The sequence below is a fragment of the Copadichromis virginalis genome, linkage group LG14, assembly GCF_057382275.1.
Source record: "Copadichromis virginalis isolate Kocher_CV1m ecotype Utaka linkage group LG14, C_Virginalis_male_GT1.1, whole genome shotgun sequence".
Taxonomy (NCBI): domain Eukaryota; kingdom Metazoa; phylum Chordata; class Actinopteri; order Cichliformes; family Cichlidae; genus Copadichromis; species Copadichromis virginalis.
In genome coordinates, this window is record NC_140631.1 from 28,551,471 (window position 1) to 28,574,102 (window position 22,632).

General features: G+C 39.3%; 2 protein-coding genes and 1 pseudogene across 2 annotated transcripts; 2 read left to right on the forward strand and 1 right to left on the reverse strand.

The window, feature by feature from the left end:
• The first annotated feature begins 246 nt into the window (after window positions 1-246).
• LOC146694174 (extracellular calcium-sensing receptor-like) lies at window positions 247-8,295 on the forward strand (annotated as a pseudogene).
• Window positions 8,296-12,950: 4,655 nt separating this feature from the next.
• On the forward strand, window positions 12,951-15,536 carry LOC146694175 (uncharacterized). Its single transcript, XM_085430316.1, has 5 exons — window positions 12,951-13,589; window positions 13,683-13,758; window positions 13,876-14,008; window positions 14,220-14,327; window positions 14,887-15,536. Exons 1-5 carry the CDS (start codon window positions 13,541-13,543, stop codon window positions 15,322-15,324), a joined length of 804 nt encoding a protein of 267 aa, XP_085286442.1. The 5' UTR covers window positions 12,951-13,540; the 3' UTR covers window positions 15,325-15,536.
• Window positions 15,442-20,031, reverse strand: LOC146694176 (uncharacterized). The gene is made up of 13 exons (XM_085430318.1): window positions 20,011-20,031; window positions 19,618-19,655; window positions 19,234-19,318; window positions 19,044-19,134; window positions 18,818-18,906; window positions 18,608-18,735; window positions 18,462-18,513; window positions 17,525-17,622; window positions 17,287-17,423; window positions 17,138-17,203; window positions 16,904-16,950; window positions 16,590-16,738; window positions 15,442-15,871 (listed from the first exon to the last, which is right to left on the reverse strand). Exons 2-13 carry the CDS (start codon window positions 19,640-19,642, stop codon window positions 15,549-15,551), a joined length of 1,290 nt encoding a protein of 429 aa, XP_085286444.1. The 5' UTR covers window positions 19,643-19,655; window positions 20,011-20,031; the 3' UTR covers window positions 15,442-15,548.
• Between the last annotated feature and the right edge of the window lie 2,601 nt (window positions 20,032-22,632).

Genomic DNA, 22,632 nt, shown 5'->3' on the forward strand with positions numbered 1-22,632 from the left:
TACACGCACAAACCACTGCCACTTCAATGCACCAGGTAAGTCTCATCAACGAAATGCATTTAGATTAAAGGAATCTCCTAGAAGTCATTTGATACAAATAAAACTTGATAAATATTTTGTATTATGTATGTTTGGTTTCAGTTATATAAATCATTGACATTAAATGGTTTTGTTTGAAATACTTTTTCTCTCTATTTTATGAATTATTAATAATTGTCTCAATTAAGTTTAAATTTCAGAGATTTGCAGTTTGCCCAAGCTATGCTTTTTGCCATTGAGGAGATTAATAACAGTACAGACCTACTGCCGGGAGTCACTCTGGGCTATAAAATCTTTAATACTTGTGGCAATGTTGCCCGAAGTGTAGGACTTACACTGGCTTTGGCTAATGGTAATGAAATTGTGTCTGTACCCTCCAAGGCATCATGTACCAGACCTGCACACGTACAGGCCATAATGGGAGAGACCTCTTCCTCTCCAACCATAGCAATAGCCACTGTTATTGGACCATTTTATGTACCAGTAGTGAGTAGAACTGATATTTTATAAAATGAAATAATGTAACTAAATCATTTTCCCAACTCCTCTGAGCAAATTTAATTAAGTGTTTGTCTTATTTTTAACATCTTAATCTTCTCTCATTCTGTGTCTTTTTCAAATATAAGTTCTTTATGTTTAATTCTAGATCAGCCACTTTGCCACATGTGCTTGTCTCAGTGACAAAACCCATCCTTCCTCAGAACAATACCCAGTGACTACTACCAGAGCAGAGCCCTGGCCCATTTGGTCAAGCATTTTGGATGGACTTGGGTTGGAGCTATCAGAACTAATAATGATTATGGAAATAATGGCATGGCCACATTTACAGAAACTGCACAGCGCCTGGGCATCTTTCTGGAGTATTCTGTATCTTTTTTTAGAACAGATCCATCTGACAAAATAAGAGAAATAATTCGCACTATAAAGGCTTCAACCTCCAAGGTGATCATTGCCTTTCTGTCACACAAGGAGATGGATGTTCTGATACATGAGTTTTCATACCATAACTTGTCTGGGTATCAGTGGGTAGGCAGTGAGTCTTGGATATTTGATTCGCAAACAGCAAAAATGGATATACATCACATACTGAATGGTGCCATAGGCCTTTCCATTCCCAAAGCACATGTCACTGGCCTGAGAGAGTTCATACTGGATGTGAAGTCACTCAATTCATCTAACAATGAACTATTTACTGAGTTCTGGGAGACATTATTTAACTGTAAGTTTAGGCAGTCAACGTCATCAGCAAACATTCAGAGAGAGTGTACTGGACATGAAGATCTGAACGGAGTTCAAAACAGCTTCACTGATATGTCTCTCATGCCTATCTTTAACAATGTCTATAAAGGAGTGTATGCTGTGGCCCATGCCCTTCACAACATTGTCAGCTGTAATAAAGCATGTAGCAACAAAGTCCAGCTAGATCCATTCACGGTGAGCTTAAAACCAACTAATACTATTGTTAACACATTAAGTTCAATTAGAAAGAAAAATGATTTTAAGAAAAGAGCTAATGTCTTATATTCGCAAGTCAATGGGTGTGCAAGATCTCAGTCATGCAATATACTGAGTTATGACATATTTCTTAGATTTTACAACACATACGAAAGAGTCACTTCACAACTAAGGAAGGGGATGAGGTTTACTTTGATGAGAATGGAGATCCAGCAGCAAAGTATGAAATTATAAACTGGCAGCCAAAAGAAAACGGCGTTGTGGAGTTTGTGACAGTTAGTCTTTATGATATATCATTAGCTCCAGAAAAAAAGCTAAATTTCCAAAACAAGTCTTTAATTTGGGCAAGAAACTCAAAGCTGGTAAGCTATAAAATATTCAAAAATTATATTATAACTGTACATATTTTATACATATTTTTATATAGTTTCACGCTATGTTTTTTACTTATTGCTACATGTTGGAAAGATGACACCATGCAGTGTTTTTCATATTTTATATAAAGTTTTATGTAATTATTCATGCAGGTCCCTGTGTCAGTTTGCAGCGAGAAATGTCCGCCAGGAACACGCAAGGTTCTCCAGAAAGGAAGGCCTGTTTGCTGCTATGACTGTATACAATGTGCAGAGGGAGAAATCAGCAATGTTACAGGTTAGATCTCTTTTTTTTTTAAGTTTCGCACATAGCAAAAATTTCACATGCCATCCAAAAATATGGACTAATTCCTCTGAAGAATTATTTAATAATTTTGATGAATTGTTTCCTACAAAATTTATAAATCCAAAACATTGTCTAAAGCAGGGGTGGCCAACCAGTCAGAGACCAAGAGCCACTCTTTTTTTTATTGTGTTACCGCAAAGAGCCACATCATACACATGGGCACACATGAACATCACCCATCCCTTCCTCCCTCTCTCTCTCACACACACTCACACACACACCTCTGCTCAGCCAGATTTATTGTAAATGTCACACACCAACATGATAATGACAGGAATGGACTCCTACAGTACTAAAACCACAGGCCAGTCATTTTCAACAATGAATATTGTGTGCACTGTCTCTCACACACAAACTCTAAGTCCACAAACAAAAATATAATAATCTACAATAGCATTTTTCTTTTACAATGCATGTTGTTTTGTGGGACTTCTGGCATTCCTTGCCTTGAACAATCCTCTTCAAATCTGGCTTGTATTCCGTTGTTACCACTCGAAGCAATGAGTGTCAGTCAGAACAGATCGATGCTTTGATTTCACATGTTTTAGGGTAGAAAACACAGACTTGCAGACGTATGTTGAACCAAACATTGACAGTATCTTAAGCGCAGCCCGTTTGACATTGCGGTATTTTTCCATTGGCACACCTTTCCAGAACTCAAGGGTCCCTTCCCTTAAAGCAGGTTTCAATTGGTCCTCCTTATAAAGATCGATCATCTCCAACTCAGCCGCAGCTTCATCTGTGACCAGCGGGACTTTCAAACAGTCTGTCTCTGCATTAAATGGGTCGACAATGAATGCAATCTGTGGCCTTTTCAATTGTAGATCATGGAACAGGGTCACAAAGCTTTTGTGCAAGTTTTCAACCAGCACTGCATATCTGTCTCTTTCCTTACTCAGGGTGGTGCTGGCGACTTAACCGCTGGCTTTTAGCAGAGTGGGAAAATGCGATAAATCTACCTTTTGAATATGTGCCTTTAACAGCTTCAGTTTGTTGACAAACGCAAACACACTTTCCACTAGGTCAGGCAGCATTTTCTAACTTACCCTGCAGGGTCAGGTTCAGTCTATCCAAGTGACACAGCTTGTCGACCAAAAATGCCAGATCCATAATACACTTGATGTCTGAGAGCTCGGGATAGTCCTTGTCCTTCTCTTCCATAAACAGTTTCAGGGATTCCAAAAGCTCAAAGAAGTGAGAGAGTACCTGGCCTTTTGACAGCTACCTCACAGTGCAGTGGAGTGGCAGGTCACCTGGAAGCCCTTGGTCCAGCTCAGCGATGACATTGTTGAATTTCGCTATGGTTAAGCGCATGTGTGCGGATGTAGTTGGCGATTTCCATCAAAGGCTTCATGACGTTATCTAAATTCAATGATTTAGACACGAGTTGCTTCCAAAACTCAGGAAATGTTTGGTCAGCTTGCACAACCCCATGAGCACGTTCACAGATCCCATCATGGCTGGTGCTCCATCTGTGGTTATTGCAGTTAGTTTCGTTATAGGCAGATTCGATTTTTCAAATGCAGCCATCATGGTTTCTTTCACATCTATGGGTTCTCTCTTTTAATGGCACAATATCAAGGAGTTCTTCTTTGATCACACAATCGTTTGACACAGACCGTGCAAATATTGCCAACTGAGTCTTGTCTTGTATATCACAACTCTCATCCAATGCGACACTAAAATACTCACATGCTTGAAGGTCAGAGTGCAACTGTAATTCAATAGCTGTGTTAATGTCTGATATTCTGTGTTAACAGTGTGGCGGGACAGTTGGACGTCCGACGATACCATGCGTTTTACTTTTGTCGTTTTCAGGAGAAAAGATTTCAACAACGTCACTGAGTCTGTGAAGGTTCTCAGTCATCCAGGTCGTTGTAGTCTAAGGAGCTTGGAAAGAAAAGCATCTGGACTTCTTTAAGTTGCTTGAAGACGTTTCACCTCTCATCCGAGAAGCTTCTTGAACCTTCTTGAAGAACTGCAGAAGCTTCTCGGATGAGAGGTGAAAGGTCTTCAAGCAACTTAAAGAAGTCCAGACACTTTTCTTTCCAAGCTCCTTAGACAACGTCACTGAGGCATTTTTTTTAACAAACTCCCCTTCATTGTATGGCTTTTTAGCCCGTGCAATGTTCCAATCCAGCATATTTTTGTTTAGCTGTGCATTTTTTCCCTGCCATTTTGAGAGTGAACTTGCCCCTACTGGAAAACTTTGCGGTATTTTCATCTCACACACATGCGCATTCGATGAAAATACCATATTGAACTCAAGCAAAGCGAATGCGCACATTTTAAAAAACCAATAACAACAAACTAGAAAGCGAAAATTTCAGAAGAAATTTAAAGTGTGCCTATGCCGCCGATAATCAGTGTAGTTTGCCATTCATACGGCTACAGAGAGCAAAACTCAGCAGAGCAGCCATTCTCCACCATGAACTATGGTAAAAAAAAAACACCACTCGCGCCTCACAGATGACAGCTTACAGTTTTGTGTAAAGATGAGGTGACTTCGTACAGCCCCGATTTGCAGACGCTGTGCACAGAGGTTAATGAGCAGAAGTCCCATTGTACCACGGCAGACCCGACAATGTTTGCATGAACACGCTTTGAAGCATTACGTTATGGACCACTTTTCACACATGGTTGGTGTACCCAAACAGCCGGCTGTAGCTTTTCAACTCACAGCCCGACACACACCAAAAAAAAAAACAGTCGAGAGAGCACAGACTTTACGCCTGAGAGGCGTGATTGCAGATGCCGCTGAGGTGGGTCCACCTCCCCTGCAGCGGCACTGTAGACCACGGCCTGCCACACACATCAAACACGTAAAATAAATATTTATGCACTTTTGCATTCACTTTTTGTTTTTTGTTATTTTTACACAGTGTTCTGAATGATTAACAATGGTCTACAGCCAATCTTGTGTATTATTATACAAACGTTGGTTGTAAGATTCAGATAACTATTTAATAAAAGCTAAATATTTTATATGAGAGCAAGAAAGAAAAGTATATCTTTGTGTCCCCCTTTCCCTGTTAATGCCCTACCTGGCCCCCTGGCAAAAGCTTTGCTAGATCCGCCCCTGCACAGTTACCAGCTGTCAGCTACACAAAAAAAGGAGCTTGGTGTTATTTGTCTCTCAGAAACAGTTCATAACTTCCCTTCAACTCATTCATGTCACCTAAAAGGTACCTGTAAACCTGTTTCTCCATCACCAGTTCAGCTCTGATGATTCAGTAAGGACATCTCCTGGTTTCGACCAGCCCTTTTTTACAGCTGTGGCTCCAGCAAACATCAGCTGATACTAGAAACTAAAATCAAATGAATTCTAACAACAGCTGATCAAGCTTAAACGTGCAGCTGCTGTTGTTTAGCGCAATAAACAAACGAGAGAAAAGCCGATTATTGATCAGTTTCATGATTGAAGTTTCAACAGGCGAGAGAATGACAGGAAAGGTTGTCATAAAGTTCAACATCAGTAACTTAGCACGCACACAGCTGTATAGAAACTCCGTCGTGCTAGCTAGCACGCAGTACGAGTTATTGTAACTGTCAGCACAACAAAAATAAACTACACCTAAACTCGGTTTATATCTGACCCAGATAGAGTGCAGTTCATAACTTCTTACCTGAAATTCAGTTCACCTCACGCTCCTGCCTTTGGTTTCCCTTATTCATGATTGAGCTCCGCGTTAGCCACCACCGGTCGATCGGCGGTCGCCTCGCATGTCTCTTTTCCCGCATGTCCTTTCTGTCAGGGCTAGCTGCCCTTTGTTGGAGCTCTGCGTTAGCCACCACCAAAAACTCAGTTATTTTTCCCACATCGACCAGCATCTGGACAACCACCTTTCACTGTTTATACCGTTACTAAAATGAATAAATGAATTATCGGCCCATATAAACGAAAAATACTGTAAGTCCAGCTGAGAAACAGTCTCTTGGCGAGTGATCGGGTGGTGAAACGAGTGTCAGCCGCCTCACTGTAAGCCAAGCCCGGGTGCTTTTTAGCGAAGAGACGCTAGCCGTGCTAGCAGCAATATCGTAAGAGCACTGTTCCTAATATGTTTTGACAAACATTGTTTGAGTCGGTAGAGGTGTGCTATGAATTGTGGGATATGGAGTGTTCCACCAAGCATACACCCTTGCGGTTACCGTAACTATTCAATGGTTCGCGCAACCTTAAAAATTCAAATGGTTCCTGAAAGCAGCGACGCTGTGCGCGCCATTGATATTGTCGTCATTACGGTAATCCAAATACGGGTAGACAGGCCATACCACTCCCGACATACCACTAGAGAGAGCCAACACACCACAAATTAAGTTTGAAATCTGTTTCTAGGGGGCCAAAAGTTGAATCTTTCTCATGGGCCTACAAATGGGCCAAAATTTGCACTAAAATCTAAATATTTAAAAAGCTATAAAAGTCATAAGCACCAAAAGTCATAGCATACTAGTCCAGACCCAGCCGCACAAAATGATATGACATATGTAACCCTTGTGTCAAAACTGTAGGAAAATAATAATAAGAATAATAAATCCGACGAATAGTAATAAGTGTGCCTCTTGGCATAGGCACACTTAAAAAACTTCAAAACACAAACACAAACTTTGATATGTATGTAAGAGCTGCATTAAACCAGGCAAAGAGCCGCACCCTGGCCACCCCGGCCTAAAATATACAGAAAAGCAGAATGCATTTATTTGCACATCTCATAAAGCAATATTTTGATTATTATTTCCAGTTTTTTTTTGTTTTTGTTTTTGCTGTTGTCGTTGTTTGTTTGCTCATTTTTCTGTGTAAATGTCTGAAAGAAGAATATTGTCCTATTCTTGTCTGATACAGGATTCTAGCTGCTCATCAGAGTGGGTCTTGTCAAGTTTTTATTTTAATTATGTGCCAAATTCTTTAAAAATATTGAAAGTTATGGCCTGCAGAAAGGCCAGTTCGGGACTGGTTTCTTGATGCCAAAATTTTGCTGTTGTGATCAGTGCAGTATGCCTTTTACCATCAGCTTGAATGTCAAACCTTTTTCACAGTAAATACTGCTTGTAAGAGAGAAAGCACGTGCATGTCTTCAGAAATCTTTGTATACACATTTCTTCCTTGGAGCAGTTACAGAAATAACTTTACTCAACAACTGTAAAATCTGCTTCAATATAAAATTTTCAGATTCTGCCACCTGTGTGAGATGTCTCCCTGAGTTTTGGTCAAATGAAAGACGAGATGCCTGTATAAAGAAGGAAGCAGTGTTTTTGTCATATGAAGAAATTATGGGAGCACTGCTCACTGCAGCATCTTTATTTGGGACATGCATGACTGCTAGTGTGATACTCATTTTCTTCAAATATAGGAAAACTTCCATTGTCAGAGCAAACAATTCTGAGCTGAGTTTCCTGCTGCTCTTCTCGTTAATTCTGTGCTTCCTGTGTTCTCTGACCTTCATTGGTAAGCCATCTGACTGGTCTTGTATGCTGCGACACACAGCATTTGGCATCACCTTTGTCCTCTGTATCTCTTGTCTTCTGGGAAAAACAATGGTTGTGTTAATGGCCTTCAGGGCTACAGGTCCAGGTATTAATGTTAAAAAGTGGTTTGGACATGTACAGCAAAGACTCTGTGTTCTGGGTTTCACTCTGATACAAGTTATCATATGCATCATTTGGTTAACAACTTCACCTCCTTTCCCATCTCAGAATTTTAAGGAATTCAAAGATAAAATCATCTTAGAGTGTGCCCTTGGCTCAGCTGTAGGGTATTGGGCTGTGATAGGATACATTGGAATACTGGCCATTTTGTGTTTCATTTTTGCATTTCTAGCTCGGAAACTGCCTGATAATTTTAATGAAGCCAAATTGATCACTTTCAGCATGCTAATATTCTGTGCAGTATGGATTACATTTATCCCAGCATATGTCAGCTCCCCTGGGAAATTCAGTGTTGCTGTAGAAATATTTGCAATACTTGCATCTAGTTTTGGACTGCTAATTTGCATCTTTATACCCAAATGTTATATCATCTTACTGAAACCAGAAAAGAATACCAAGAAGAACATGATGGGGAAGAAGTCACCACATTTATTTTGAGAAATATAAAAAATGTTTTTTTGGCATGCTATATAAAAAGTATATTTGCATTACACTTGCATGGCAGGACTTTGCATAACAATGAATAATAATAAATAGCTTAAATAACTGTAATTAAATAAAGTCACTGTCAGAAGAAAATTGTACGTTTTTTTTATTGATCACTAAGCAATCCACATGTCTACGTGACTTTTCACATGAACTCTTGTGTGATAAACTTATTTAGCAACTAACAGCTTCCTCTTTTCTAAGAACATACAGACTTAGAAAAGGGGAACCTCAGCTCTGAGTTCTTGGAATAACTTTGTTATCGTTGTACACACATGTGACCAGCTTGTATAAATAAAGAACGCAGACAGTGACAGAGTGCGAGTGCCCTCCTGCAAGGACGAGCGCTCTGTGACTGCCCTTGCGAGTAAAGACGACTGGAGTGTTTGTGTTTTCTAACTCAGGTGTCTTAGCTGAAGAACTGTGGGGCGATTCTTAGAAATCCCCTGTCAGTCACTCAACTAATCATTTCTTCACATCTGACAGTAAATGCTTTAATTTAGATTTTTTTCTAAAATGTATTTAGCATTGCTTAGTGTTAAAGCATGCCTTGAAGTGGTGTCTCCTGAAGTAAAACAAATGAAATCAATAATATCATAGATCACTGATTCTAAAAGTGAGGTCTACAGTTTTTGATTTGGTTTAATCTAATCAACCTAATTAAGCTAATAATTTGTAGCCGTCAGAGTGCAGAAGTTAAGATTTCATTGAAAATGAAAATACATGAAAATATCTTGTCTTAGGCTTAAATTATTATCAAGTATTATTTTAGGTTTGGCTAACTGAAGTACTACCCATGGCACGCAGTGTTGTGTGTTGAGTGACATGTTTTTTTAATGCTTTAGTGCACAGTGTAGACTGGTGTCTCGAACTCCGGTGCTTGAGGGCCGCTGTCCTGAGAATTTTCCATGAGTCCCTGTTGCAACACACCTGAAAACAATTAGTAGGTCATTAGCAAGACTATAGAACTTGACTGCATGCTGAGGTGGCAATTCAACCATTTGATTCATTTTACAGCAGCTCATGAGTGAATGAACATGGTTCAATAAAAGTACATTTTTACAAACACTTACATTTACTTAAATTTAATTGGGTAGAGTTATGGGTGGCCACTTTCGCAGGGAGTAAAGTCCTATACTCTTGCTAACGACCTACTAATTCTATTCAGGTCAATCAATCAATCAATCAATCAAAATTTATTTCTATAGTAGCACATATTAAAAACCAAAGTGCTTCACAGTCAGACAGAGCAATAGAATGAGACAATTAAAACAAAACAGTTAAGAAAGAACAGGGCAAAAAACAATATAGGTGACAACACAACAAGCCAGATAATAGTCTGCTAGTTTGAATCAAAAGCCAAAGTAAAGAGATAAGTTTTCAGATGCAATTAAAAAAAACTGGATAGACTTGGAGGTACGAATATGAGCAGGGAGGTTATTCCAGAGTCTAGGTGCTACGGTAGCAAAGGCCCGGTCACCTCTGGACTTCAGACAAGACCTCAGTTGCGTTAGGAGCATCTGATTGGAAGATCTTAGTGTTCTATTGGGATTGTACAAATACAGGAGTTTGGATAGTTAGCTGGGCGCTAAATTGTTTAGAATTTTAAAAGTAAACAAAATAATTTTAAAATCTATATGATATTTAACAGGGAGCCAATGTAAGTTGGCTAAAACTGGAGAGATGTGATCATAGGTTCTAGTATCTGTTAAGAGACATGCAGCTACATTTTGAACTAATTGGTAAAGAGAAGAGTGTTGGAGGCCCAAGCAGAGGGAGTTACAGTAGTCCAGTCTGGACGTGATAAATGCGTGGATAAGCTTTTCAAGGTCCTTTAAAGGAAGGAATGGTTTTGCTTGAGATATCTGGCGCAACTGGTAAAAGCTGCTTTTTACCACTGTGGAGACCTGGTTCTCTAGATTAAAAGAGCTAATCAGGAACACTCTGAGGTTTCTTACAGTGAGCAAGAGATGGCTAGCAAGAGGACCTAAGAGGACGTACCTCATGAAGACAGCTGAACAGAGGTTGCAAAGAAGCAGAGACATCAGAATTAATTAAAGGCGAATAAATTTGGATATCAATGGCATAACAGTGGAAGGAGATGTTATATATATATATATATATATTTTTTTTTTTTATTAATCCCAACGGCAGCATGTACAAGGAGAAAATAACTGGACCGAGCACAGACCCCTGAGGCACACCACTGTAAATTGGGGCAGAGGCCAAGGTGTGTTCCCCTATAGCAACGGAGAACGGTCTGTCTGAGAGATAAGATTTAAACCACACTCAAAAAAATCAACTAGGGCATGTGTTTGATTAGCAAAGCAGTAATATGTTTACATTACATGAAGAAATCATTTTTATGGGTATTAAATGATTCATTCTTTTTTGTTGAATATGAGTCAAGGAAAATTCTGATGAGTTAAATTCATTCATGGCAATCCAATGAGAATGAGGTCCATCAAACCAACGACTCAGATAGCGTCATGCATTGCGCATGCTCTACGCCCACCGGATGCGGAAGAGTCCGTTGAGAGTTGACGAGCGCATGTGGAGTTACTCCTTTGGTATACTTGACAGTAAGGTAAGTTATTCACATATCTCTTTATATATTTATTTAGGTTAGGAGTGTGAGAGATAAATACTATTGGTTAAATGTTTTACCTCTAAGTGGTAACTTAGAGGAGCTTTATATATCAGGGAGTGTGTGGAGCCAAACACTTTTCACATGTAAGTCGTGAATTTGAATTTTCTTTCCAACTTAACCGGAGTGGCTAATTGTTGCAACAGAGCAAAAACTGATGAGGCTATTTTGGTAAGTTCGGTTTTTGTGTCTGTTGACTTTGAATGAGGTGTGTTTCATGGTTATCTGCATGGTTAGCACTGTTTTTTCTCTGGAGTTAGCTAACTTTGAAGAGTGTCATGTCGGCGGGAAAGCCGCGTAGAGTAATGTCTTCGCATATAACTCCTTGAATGAAGGGTTACTTTCTCCTTAACCGGAGTTGGTGATTGTTGGTAGCAGTGGTAAGACTGACTGAAGTAGTTTTGGTGATTTTTATGATGCTGTACTTAAAATTGCTGTTTTTGTCAGTGGAGTTTAGTAAGGGAACAACCGCATTAACTGGATAGATGAAGGGTTGAATTCAACTATACCAGTGTTTTGCGGAATTAATAACAAGGAGAAAGAGAAAATCTGTCACAATAATTGCATGTGTATTTTCTGTTTTTTGTAATATCTTCAATTAGTTTTTGAATTCAGAATGATTTAGGTGGATCATTGTTCGGGTCATAGTTTCTCTGCTCTCTGCATTAAGGCTGACTAACAGTCTTCACATTTCACAGTATGTAGATATTAACACAAATTCATCAAGAGTAATAATTTTATTTTAATTAAATAATTTCTCTCCCCAGAAATACGTTGAAAAATAAAGCCACATTCCCGTGTTCTGAGATTCTTATACCTCCTCAACAATATCAGGTTAGTTTCATATGTTTGACATATTATTAATATTATAATTATTATTATTATTATTAGTAGTAGTAGTAGTATTGTTGTTGTTATTATTAATCTGTTTTTCAGATTGACAAGGAATTCCTGCCCATATCGACAGTACCGCTGCTATCTACATTCTTTTTTGAGCTAGACTTGTACACTCCATGCATGATGGAGATCTTTAGAAGCAAAGGTGGAGGGCTGGAAGAAAAATTATGGGGACCATCTCCAAGGTGTGTGCTAAAATGGTTAAACCTGTGTTTAAGAACTTTTTATGCCCATAACATGACAATTTTATGAGCAAAAGTATCTATACATATGGTAGGCAAAAGTCCTAAGTTGTTTTCATAACCTAGTCAGTTTTGAAGATTAACAATGGCTAACACTGAGCAGTGCTGATTTTCTAACACTGGAAAATAATTCAAAATGTTAGAAATATTCCAGTGTTAGAAAATCAACACTACTCAGTGTTAGCCATTGTTAATCTTCAAAACTGACTAGGTTACTTTTAAACATATAACACTGTCAAAAGTGTTAATTTAACACTCAACAGTGTTGTATTTAACACTCAGAGGTGTGGACCCATATAGACACTCTCTAGTGTTAATTTAACACTGGAGATTTTGCTGTGTATGTCAGATTCATTGATGGATGAGGGAGGAATTAATTTTCTGCAAACAAGTTCCTACCAGAGCCACTGCAGAAGAACTGTTTAAAATCATAGACTCTTACTTAAAAGAGGTCGAGCTGAAATGGGAGGACTGTGTGGGGATTTGCACTGCAAGCGCTGCAAGCACTCATCAAGCGCGTCTCCCCCAATGTGCAGTGGACGCACTGTATGATACACCGCGAAGCACTGGCGTCTAAACAGCTCAGACCTGAGCTGAGTAACGTAATGTACGGTGTACATTTTAGGACATCGTCAGGTATCAGACAAAAAATTGTCAGGTGTCAGTTGTCAAAAAAAAAATTGTCAGTTGTCAAAAAAAAAATTGTCAGGTATCAGAAAAAAAATTGTCAGGTGTCAGTTGTCAAAAAAAATTGTCAGGTATCAGACAAAAAATTGTCAGGTGTCAGTTGTCAAAAAAAAAAAAAAAGTCAGGTATCAGAAAAAAAATTGTCAGGTGTCAGAAAAAAAATTGTCAGGTGTCAGAAAAAAAAATGTCAGGTATCAGAAAAAAAATTGTCAGGTGTCAGACAAAAAAGTTGTCAGGTGTCAGAAAAAAAATTGTCAGGTGTCAGACAAAAAAGTTGTCAGGTGTCAGAAAAAAAATTGTCAGGTGTCAGTTGTCAAAAAAAAAATTGTCAGGTATCAGAACACAAGGTACCAGAGAGAAAATCTTCCTGCAGGTGGCGCTGTTGTCATGTCCCACCCGAATTGATTTCCAAATACGTCATCAACGTGTGACCGTGGGAGAGCGTAAGGTCATTGACCTCACCGGAGTTTTACCGTGGTTCAGGCTCCTAACGACACAAGGTAAGTTTAACTTTTTCTCCCTTTTGTTCATATTTTTGCCACAGTTGTGTTATATTAAGTTGCAGTTATGTTGTGAAAGTTACATATCAGAGACGGAAAGCCAGTTTTGTACGAAACCAAATCAGTACTATTTTTGTCTGGCTAATTCATTCTAGCTAGCGACAGTGGTGAAACGTGATTCAAATTTAAACTGTTCAGTAATTGTTTTGTATACATTTCAGCAAATGGACAAGCTGAAAGCTTACGAGCAGCTTAAAAAAGACCTTGAAAATGGTAATCCAACACTTTATTAAATTTTTTGGTAATGTTTGCAAGTTAATTTTTTTAACTGCAAAGAAAATAGAGGTTCTTTTCATGGTACTCCAGCAGCTGTTAAAAGGATCATGTGTGGCCAACAAGGGATGGAGGACAGCGACATTCATCATGAGATAAATGTTTCACTGTAAGAACTTTGACACACTTTTTTTTTTTTCATTGTCAAAATCGATTCTTCCTCAAGCTGTAACATAATATGCCTCTATTTTGTTTTTTTTATTCGGACATGTTTCTGTTTTATTAGGAGACTGTCTAACCCCAACATCGTCAGACTCATGGCAGTTGCCCGCACTGAGTCCTGCTTTTTGTTGGCAGCTGAATACATTCATGGCGCAACCCTGCAGCAAGTGCTTCACACAGACAGCTGCTTGGTGAAGGTACCAATACTCATAATTTTATGTTTAATACATTTAGGTAGATGTGAATAATCTTAATACCCTCATATTAAAAAAGAACTTTTTATTGCTGGCATTTGTTTAAATATGTACTTGAAACCATCTTTGTGTACAACATATAAAAAGACTGACATGTTAGATTGTCACACCTGGCTACGCATTGTTTTATTAATATTATATATTGTCTTGATAGCTTGAAGGGGATGATGCCGGTTTCATATCACTGGACTTATCCATGGCAGTAGAGTACATCCATGCACAGAGAATCATTCACCAGGATATAAAGCCAGCAAATGTCATGGTAAGCCATATTGTATTTTTCTTTTTCTCCACTTTGTTTTTGAAGATCAAAATAAAAATAGTATATTATTTATTTAACTTTATTCTCTTCAGTCTATTAAACACTACATTTGAACAATGAGAAACTTTTCTGGCATATTCATATAAAGGATTTTTAAGTAAGAAGCCTTACATTGTTTCTTTAATAGTCCAATTTTTCTTTAATATGTTGGTTCTTGCACACCTACAAAATTCCCAAACATGTTGTAAGTTTAGGCTTTACAAACTGAAAGTTTCTATTATTTTATTAGTCTGTACCACTTGCTTAAGTGGAATGGGGATTAAAAAATGCACAGGACTATAAAACCGGGTTGGATCATTAACCAATCTGTTAATTTTAATGTTGGGTATAATAAACAATCTCAGAATAAATCTGCAGTGATTGGGTGATCTGGGTGCTAAAAGCTTTGAGGGTTTTTTTTTTTTCCCCAATTATGAGCTGTGGTCTTTGGAATGACATTTTTGATAACATTTGTGAAATTTTAGACAACCTGGTAAGTTCTCATATGTATACCTTATAGGTTCACCACCCTTCTAAGAAGGCAGTCCTGACACACTGGGGCATGGCAAACATAAGAGACACTGTGATGCTTCGTCAAGGGAGTAAGTTCACTGCCCAGGCTACTGGTCCAGCTGGTGGCACATATCTTTACATGGCCCCTGAATGCATACTGATGTTTGAAGAGGCCTCGTTCCAGACAGACATGTGGTCCCTCGGAGCCACATATCTGGAGATCCTGACGGGTTCCGCTCCGTGGATGGTTAAAAAACAAAGAGAACTGGCTGCACTAATGGCCACCAAAACCCCACCACATGCCCTATCACATCTCAGTGACAAAAACAGTTTTCTTGGTGGTTTGGTGAGCTATGACCCAGACTCAAGGCCTTCCGCATCTGATGTTGTTAAGTTTCTCAAATCAGGCCTTGATCTTACGAGCCGATATGGCTACAAGTGGTAATGTTGCTACAGTCTGCAGTTCAAAAGTCTTTCAATGTGAATTATGTTCTACATTATTGTTAACAAAAGTTGTGGTAAATGAAACACTGAATCATTATGAAAGATGGCACCTTGTCAATTGTATTTCAACATTTTATTGTACATTTTGTTGGTCAGACAGTTTTCAAATTACCTGTTGATTTTAAACAAGGATAAATAAATGTTAACAAACACTGTTGTATGATTTTATTGGTCATTGGAAATGTTTACTGGTGCACCTTCCATCCTCTCTCTCTTCAGAAAGATGTATATGTCATTTGCCTCGGCAAACGTAGAAAGTGTAGGAACTGCATTTCTGTTCATGGCAGTTGTGAGCTCTTGGACTAGCATGAGGTATGCAGCAAGGCAACCATCAGGTGTGCAGGGAAACTGGCTGTTTTCTAAAATGTTCTGGCACATGTCTCTGAATTCCTGGTTTGCTACCAGTGAAGGCTCTTCCCTCTCACAGATTAATTGCTTGGCATAGTCTAAAAGGTCTGGGTCAACAATGTGCAGCACATTGCCATATCCTGCGAATGAAAGACAATATTGAAAAGATGTTCACTTTGAATGTTAAAAATAAATGAATAATGACAAAGCTGTTCTAGAACCTGTATAAGAAGCAGTCAGTGTTTACAGATGTTATTACAGAAACTTAAAGATGGAAATATCACTCAAACATTTAGATAAATTTTTAGTTAAAGGTGTCAATATGAAGCCATTTTAGTATTGACAGTAGAAATTCAGAAATCTCTTATTGTACTACAAGTAGGCTTCTTCAGAAGACACAAAAGAGAAAGCACATTATAACAGTTTTACGCTCATTACACTGGCTTCCAGTATATTTTAGAAAATTCATTTTAAAATTTTAGTAATGACTTTCAATGCTCCGAATCGTGAAGCTCCTGCCTTAATTTCTGATCTTATAGAACCCCACGCTCCCTCTCCCAGCCTGTGATCATCTAATCAATGGCTGTTAGTAGTCCCACCAGAAGACCAGAGGCAATAGATCTTCCAAAGCGGTGGCTCCCAGGTCATGGAATGCTCTGCCTCCATCATTACGTTTCCTTGATTGCATTTATTCTGTATGTTCGATTGTGCTGTTTTATGTTTATCTGTTTTATATTATTGTGAAGCCACTTTGTGGTTTTTATCCTGTGAAGAGTGCTATATCAAAGTAAAAGTAAACTAATGAAAGTTAAAAAACAAACAAAAAAATAAAACCCCACAGGCTTTCAAATGACATACCAGGAGGTGGTGAGGTAAACAGAAGGTCGGGTTTCCCAAATGGACCAGGTGCATTGCGTTGCTTGCGGATGTCATGGGTGTTCCAAACTGTTTGCTCCGTTTTTAAGTCTCTTTGAAGCAGTGGCAAGTGTGAGTACTGCAAGCAGTTGCTATGAAAAAGGAGAATTAAAAAATTCATATGTTCATCTGCTTCTTTGAGGTAGAATAAGTAAAAGCTAAATTTTAATCAGTACTCAAAAAACAAAGGCATTCCTAGACCACATACTTTCATACTGCTGCTTGATTATTTTTCATGTCTAAAAATATTGACTTACATGTGCACAGGATTGTCCAGTTCAAGGATCCCAGACTCCATCATGGCCTACGCATGTTGTTTTGAAAAAGACATAAGTTGTGAAGGTGAGAATTTCATTAGTGAAAAGGTACAGATGTACATAAACACAGATTCTGGCCTTGTGTTTTCAGATAAACTAATCCATCGTATGTTTAACGAAATTTGGATGGCTAGTCTTTGTTAATAGGTTTTACAGGTGAAAGATTTGCTTTACCTCAAATGTTGTCAGCCATTTCTTAATCCATGTCTGCTTTAAAATACTGTTGAAACATTCAGCTCTCTAAACAACAGAAACATGACATTATCAGTTTTGTTGTCAGGTTGTTACTTTAGAAATAGTCATTTACCAGCTTAAAGACATACCTGGTTGTGCACTGATGTCCCCATTCTGAAGCACCTCCATGCCTGATTCCCAAGATCTCGCATGTGAAATGCCATCTGCATTTGACCCACAACAAGGTTCTCCTTTCCTCTGTCCCCCCGAATCATTTGAGGACAGCCTAAAGACACAAACTGAAGATAATTAGTGAATGATGAAAAAATAAATTTATTAACAAAATGTAATCTTTTTTAACCCCCCATTTTTTAGTATATTGCATACCACCCTGTTCTTGAACAGCCTCAAAGAAGTATCTGGCCACAAAGTTTTGCTTGCGGTTGGATGTGCCCACCTTTAGCCATAGAACCTTCCTGGAAAATCTGAAAAGAAAGAAACAGAAAAGTGGCCACTTGTACATATGATTTAATCATGTTTTGGCACTATGTTTGGTTTTTGTTACATTCCCCAAGAGTATGCTGGTTTTCCATTGTATTATGTCTAGGCGTTGTATCTGGTTCCTCCGGCCATTTTGACTGCCATAGTTGTGTAGGCTTACATGCCTTTGGAATTGAATGTGACTCTTGACTGTGTTCAGACTGACGCGAGGGGAGAGCTGCCTTTTGTTTTGTAATCCCTTGTATTCTCCTGTTTATGTGTTGGTTAGGTAGGTTATCGTAAATTGTACATTTTATTTTCTTTGGAGTTAAATTCTGTTTACTTTATATCAGGGATGTTTTGTTTGTTGTGTTGGTCTTGGCCCTCCCTGAAATTAACTGCCAGTCTGAAATGGAACTTTAAGACTAGCAGGAAATAAGCCTTTTAAAAACCGCCATCTTGAATCCTCCTTCACTATTCATACTTTATCTTGGTCCCTTAGACCAGGCTTGGCCAAATCCAGACCTCGAGGGCCAGTGTCCTGCATGTTTTAGATATCACCCTGGGTAAACACACTTGAATAAAATGATTAGTTCATTACCAGGCCTCTGGAGAACTACAAAACATGTTGTGAGGGTAATTTAGCCATTTGAATCAGCTGTGGATCAAGGACACATCTAAAACCTGCAGGACACCGGCCCTCGAGGCCTGGACTTGCCCATCCCTGCCCTAGACTACTCAGGAGAGATAACACCTCAGTTTACCGCACATCCTTATCTTGAAGCAACTTTGTACTATCACTGAATATAATAAATTAAGTAGCGAATGCCATATTCAAACCTACCCATCAATCCCCAAATGTATCCACATTCCAAAGAACTTCAGTTTATCATTGCCTATATGAAACAACAAATAATAATTACAATTTGTTTCAACAGAAGTACCATCAAAACATGTTTGGAAGGTTAATTGAAAAGATAAAATAAATACCATCAATGTGCCATGTGTCATTTGGACCACGGCTGATGTAATTCCGACGGGGAATTTTCTTCTTTCCAGGAGATCTCCTCTGAAGACCACTTGCATCCATATACCTCATTATATTAGCAACATCGTCTCTACAGTAACAATAGATTTTACTCTGAGCTCAACAGTAAAACAAGAGAATACTTGATTATATACACACACTATTTAACCAACCTGTAACAAGGCCGCACTCCTCTGACATCCCTTACCCGCTTTACCATTGCCCTGATTCCTTGTTCAGGAGACCACTGTTTCATCTCACTCTAAAAAACAAACAGACAATTGAATGTTTTTTTTTTTTTAAATCACTACAGAAAATAACATTTATTGTTTCTACAATAGCTCATGACACAGACTTCAGGAAAATATATATTTTTTGCACTGATGTTTTAACGCTTACCTCCACAGCTTTGTGGATTTCAGTAAAAGGTCGTTGGGGGCATCTTCGCTTCAACCCTAGAAGTTTTAAAACTCGTCTCAGATGCCTCTCACTGTTAAAAGACAACACAGACTTACATTATATTAAATGCAAACTGCATGTTTTGTCATTTTAGAGAGTTGTCACGGAAACTGTTGAAATGCAGACTTGCCTTATTTTATGCCCATATGAATTCAGTGCACAGCTGATTTCCTTTTGTTTTAAGCCTTTGTTGAACAATGTTATTATCATCATATCTTGAAAGGTTAAGTGTAACAACAACAGTCTAATTGATCACCCACGTCTTACACTGAACATAAGTAATTAACCAGTAAAGTACTAAATCTTTTTATGTGGCAATTACACTAAAAGCATCGTCTATTCAGTGCCCACAAATAAAACATGTGTAGTAAAAAATACACTTCTTTGATATGAAAGAGGTGAACAGTAGTTAATAAATAAGTTGTACTTTAGTCATTTATTTTTAATGCTTTTTTTAATTTAAAAAAAAAAAGTATTTTTGGTACAGTCATGGGAACCAGCCAGAGTCGGATACTCCTTTCATCATCGTCAGATGACATATTGCAGCAAAGTCTAAAAACAACAACAGAAAAAAACATATCGGGATCAAAACATATCCCGACAGTAGCAATATAGAAAAGAGAAATAAAGAAAAAGAGCGACAGAAAGGATGCAGGCTGCTCGTGAGCTTTCAGCTTGTCCATTTGCTGAAATGTATACAAAACAATTACTGAACAGTTTAAATTTGAATCACGTTTCACCACTGTCGCTAGCTAGAATGAATTAGCCAGACAAAAATAGTACTGATTTGGTTTCGTACAAAACTGGCTTTCCGTCTCTGATATGTAACTTTCACAACATAACTGCAACTTAATATAACACAACTGTGGCAAAAATATGAACAAAAGGGAGAAAAAGTTAAACTTACCTTGTGTCGTTAGGAGCCTGAACCACGTGTTACACCCCGGCCTAGGCAACCGGCGTGCAACGTATGAAAATAAAAATAAGAAAAAAAAACACACGAGAAACAAACTAAAGCTCTCCACCAAAATCCCAAAACGAAGGTGTCTCAAACGAAAATATTAACAAACCCATTCACAGCTATTTACAACAGACTATTTATTTACATCAAAACACCAAACTATTTACAACACGGGGGAGATCGCGACCATGACCAACTGACACACAGGGCTTAAATACATAGAAGGAGCAATCAGGGAATGGACCACAGGAGGGAAACACAGCTGGGGCAAATTAGACCTGACGAGACAAGGAAACGTAAACTGAACACACTAAGATAACAACAGACCTTCAAAGTAAAACAGGAAACACATGACAGTCACGCAAAAACAAAACACTGACAACACCGAAACGTAACATTTCCCCCCACCCAAAAATCAAACATGTAACCCCAAGTGAAATGTTTGATCAAAAGCGGATGAAGGCTGGTGGAGGCTGGAGCGGTCCCATGAACCCCCAGCAAACGACGAAGGCTGGAGCGGTCCCTCGGACCCTCCAGCGAAGGCAGACGAAGGCTGGAGCGGTGCCTCGGACCCTCCAGTGAAGGCAGACGAAGGCTGGAGCGGTCCCACGGACCCTCCAGCGAAGACAAACGAAGGCTGAAGCGGTGCCTCGGACCCTCCAGCAAAGGCGGACGAAGGCTGAAGCGGTGCCTCGGACCCTCCAGCGAAGGCGGACGAAGGCTGAAGCGGTCCCTCCAACGGACCCTCCAGCGAAGACGGACGAAGCTGATGAAGGCTGGAGCGGTCCCACTGACCCTCCAGCAGACGACAAAGGCTGGGGCGGTCCTCGGACCCCCCCAGCGAAGGCAATCCCGGACGAGCCCCCATATGTTACACCCCGGCCTAGGCAACCGGCGTGCAACGTATGAAATTAAAAATAAGAAAAAAAAACACACCAAAAACAACCACTAACAACACCGAAACGTAACATTTCCCCCCCACCCAAAAATCAAACATGTAACCCCAAGTGAAATGTTTGATCAAAAGCGGATGAAGGCTGGTGGAGGCTGGAGCGGTCCCACTGACCCTCCAGCAGACGACAAAGGCTGGGGCGGTCCTCGGACCCCCCCAGCGAAGGCAATCCCGGACGAGCCCCCATATGTTACACCCCGGCCTAGGCAACCGGCGTGCAACGTATGAAAATAAAAATAAGAAAAAAAAAACACACGAGAAACAAACTAAAGCTTTCCACCAAAATCCCAAAACGAAGGTGTCTCAAACGAAAATATTAACAAACCCATTCACAGCTATTTACAACAGACTATTTATTTACATCAAAACACCAAACTATTTACAACACGGGGGAGATCGCGACCATGACCAACTGACACACAGGGCTTAAATACATAGAAGGAGCAATCAGGGAATGGACCACAGGAGGGAAACACAGCTGGGGCAAATTAGACCTGACGAGACAAGGAAACGTAACCTGAACACACTAAGATAACAACAGACCTTCAAAGTAAAACAGGAAACACATGACAGTCACGCAAAAACAAAACACTGACAACACCGAAACGTAACACACGGTAAAACTCCGGTGAGGTCAATGACCTTACGCTCTCCCACGGTCACACGTTGATGACGTATTTGGAAATCAATTCGGGTGGGACATGACAACAGCGCCACCTGCAGGAAGATTTTCTCTCTGGTACCTTGTGTTCTGACACCTGACAACTTTTTTTCTGACACCTGACAAATTTTTTTCTGACACCTGACAACTTTTTTTCTGACACCTGACAATTTTTTGTCTGATACCTGACTTTTTTTTTTTTTGACAACTGACACCTGACAATTTTTTTTCTGATACCTGTCAATTTTTTTTCTGATACCTGACAATTTTTTTTTTGACAACTGACACCTGACAATTTTTTGTCTGATACCTGACGATGTCCTAAAATGTACACCGTACTGATGTCATCACCACAGTCAACTACATCAAAACACGACCTGTGAAAGCCCGGATTTTTTCGGCACTGTGTGAAGAAATGGGCTCCGACCACACAGCCGTTTTGTATCACAGCAAGTCCCGATGGCTGTCACGTGGGAAGATGCTATCCAGGGTCTTTGAACTGCGAGATGAGATCCGCATCTTTTTGAAGGAAGAGGGCAGTGATCTTACCAACAAATTTAACTGTAACAACTTTCTCATGAAACTGGCATACCTCAGTGACATGTTCCTGAAACTCAATGAACTAAATTTGCAGATGCAGGGCACAAACACTCACCTCCCACATCTGACAGATAAAGTCACATCATTTGTCAGAAAACTTGAAATGTGGAAGCAGCGAGTGAAAGATGGAAACGTGGACTTGTTTGAGAATTTGAAATCATTCATTGAAGACAACAAGCTGCAGAATACAGTGATCCCATGCATAAAAGAACACATGTCTGCCCTTCAGAAACATTTCCAGAGATATTTCCTGGTGCAAGATTCCAAAGAATGACTGGATCCGTGACCCATCAATAAACCATCAATTCCTAACAAAATCAGTTTGCTTTCCTGAAATCCAGTATTCGTATCTTTT